Source organism: Penaeus monodon, chromosome 22, assembly GCF_015228065.2.
Source record: "Penaeus monodon isolate SGIC_2016 chromosome 22, NSTDA_Pmon_1, whole genome shotgun sequence".
Taxonomy (NCBI): domain Eukaryota; kingdom Metazoa; phylum Arthropoda; class Malacostraca; order Decapoda; family Penaeidae; genus Penaeus; species Penaeus monodon.
In genome coordinates this window covers 10,313,659-10,315,175 of record NC_051407.1, presented here as the reverse complement: position 1 = coordinate 10,315,175, position 1,517 = coordinate 10,313,659, and the positions used below count along the sequence as shown (strand labels likewise).

Sequence of the window (1,517 nt, the reverse complement as noted above, 5' to 3'; positions counted from 1 at the left end):
GAAGAATTTTGTTATCTATAGTTTGTAGCTAAACAGAGATGTTATATAGATATTATTTTGGCATTATCACACTTTGTTTTTATAAGATTTAATTGATAAATCACATCTGCATATTTGTATCAGAGTAGCTGAATATGTCTAATTAACTCTTTTTTATCTATATTGTTCAAAGATAGTTGACTTAATGTTTTTATTTGCTTATACAAGGAGAACTGGCGTCAAGAATTTCCACTTCCTTAACTCTACTCACGTGTTTCTTATACCTCTTGTGCCACTGTTGCGTCATCCTTCCTCATGTAAAAACTTGTGCATCAGTCACTAGTATTCTGCTCTGTATTATGACTCTGATTCCTGGCAGGACTACAGAGTTTGGATGGTGCTATAGATGAAAAAAGGGATGTTTTTCAAAAAGAACTTCTACTGATGTAATTCATTATTTGACTTATAAACATATACACACCCAGGAAAGATGAAAACTGACAAGCTAAGCTGTTTATTGCTGTTGTATGGCTTCTCTGTTCAGAGAGGGAAGAGAGATACTAGATGTCACAAGTATATTAGTAATTTTGCTGTTGAATTACATGTCTTGTCCTTTTACTGAATTTGTATTTAGATATTGTTGACAAGGTAGTTGAGAGAGAAGTCATGATATATTATTGTCTGCTTCTGATAAGTCATACAGCACAGAGTAAGGGGATGAGCATCTTCCTAGTCCCTCCCATCTCCCCCTTCCTGGCCTTTCAGGTCCCCCTCCCTCCCAGCTTTTCTAGTCCCCTCCTTCCCAACCTTTCATACCTTCCTCACTGGCCCCCCAGATGAAAGCACCAGAAACAGAACGGTCACGAAGAGAGCAACACTTGTAAAAGCTGCTCTGCTTTGCTCAGTGAAGAGAACTTAACCTTCATTGTGAAAGAAGCAGATTTGAGGCTATAGAGTAGCAGAGTGTGGCATTTCATTAATTTGATTTAGCAAAAGGACCAGGAACTTTTTCAGCTGGAAGCAGATACATTCTTTTGTGTAACTTTGAAACAGAAATCATGTCTAATTCATCCAATATGGCAATTTTACAGGCATCAGGTATCCGAAACCTGGTATACACAGCCCTCAACCCACAGCTGAAAGGTATGTAATATTTTTCTTCATATTAATTGCATGTAAACATTTCAATCTACACTAGCCTATACAATGGGCGTCTGGTGTATGGTGATCTGGAAGAGATTTGAATCTATTGTCAATGCATGTCTTTATAAGAGATGTAGATGTAATATATATCAGTCAGAGATTATTATTGATTTCAGAATATCCTTGTGGATTGTTTGGTGTGATCTCTGTGTAGATCATTGGTTTCAGTAATTATGTTTAAATTAAAGGGAGCATAAGAAAGTAAAGAGGTACATGATTTTTAACTTTTATAACTTTCTAGTCATATAAAGAGATTAAGTAACACTGTAGTTTGGCAATAAAAATTATACTTATCTTAACCCTTTTGTGAGTAGATAGCAGACTGGGCTGTGTGA

The 1,517-nt window shown here is 36.1% G+C and overlaps 1 protein-coding gene across 4 annotated transcripts in view; it reads left to right on the top strand.

Annotated features, from left to right (window-relative positions):
* Window positions 1-1,517, top strand: part of LOC119586928 (fatty-acid amide hydrolase 2-A-like) — a 16,101-nt gene that overhangs the window by 3,516 nt on the left and 11,068 nt on the right. For 3 of the 4 annotated variants that reach the window (XM_037935657.1, XM_037935659.1, XM_037935660.1), the window contains one exon: window positions 1,071-1,122. Coding sequence is in view for 1 of the 4 variants with exons in the window: in XM_037935659.1 (XP_037791587.1) it covers window positions 1,071-1,122 (52 nt within the window). In the remaining 3 variants the exon portion in view is untranslated. Of the gene's footprint in view, window positions 1-811; window positions 1,123-1,517 lie in introns of those variants that run through there. The other variant, XM_037935658.1, reaches the window with a different exon arrangement.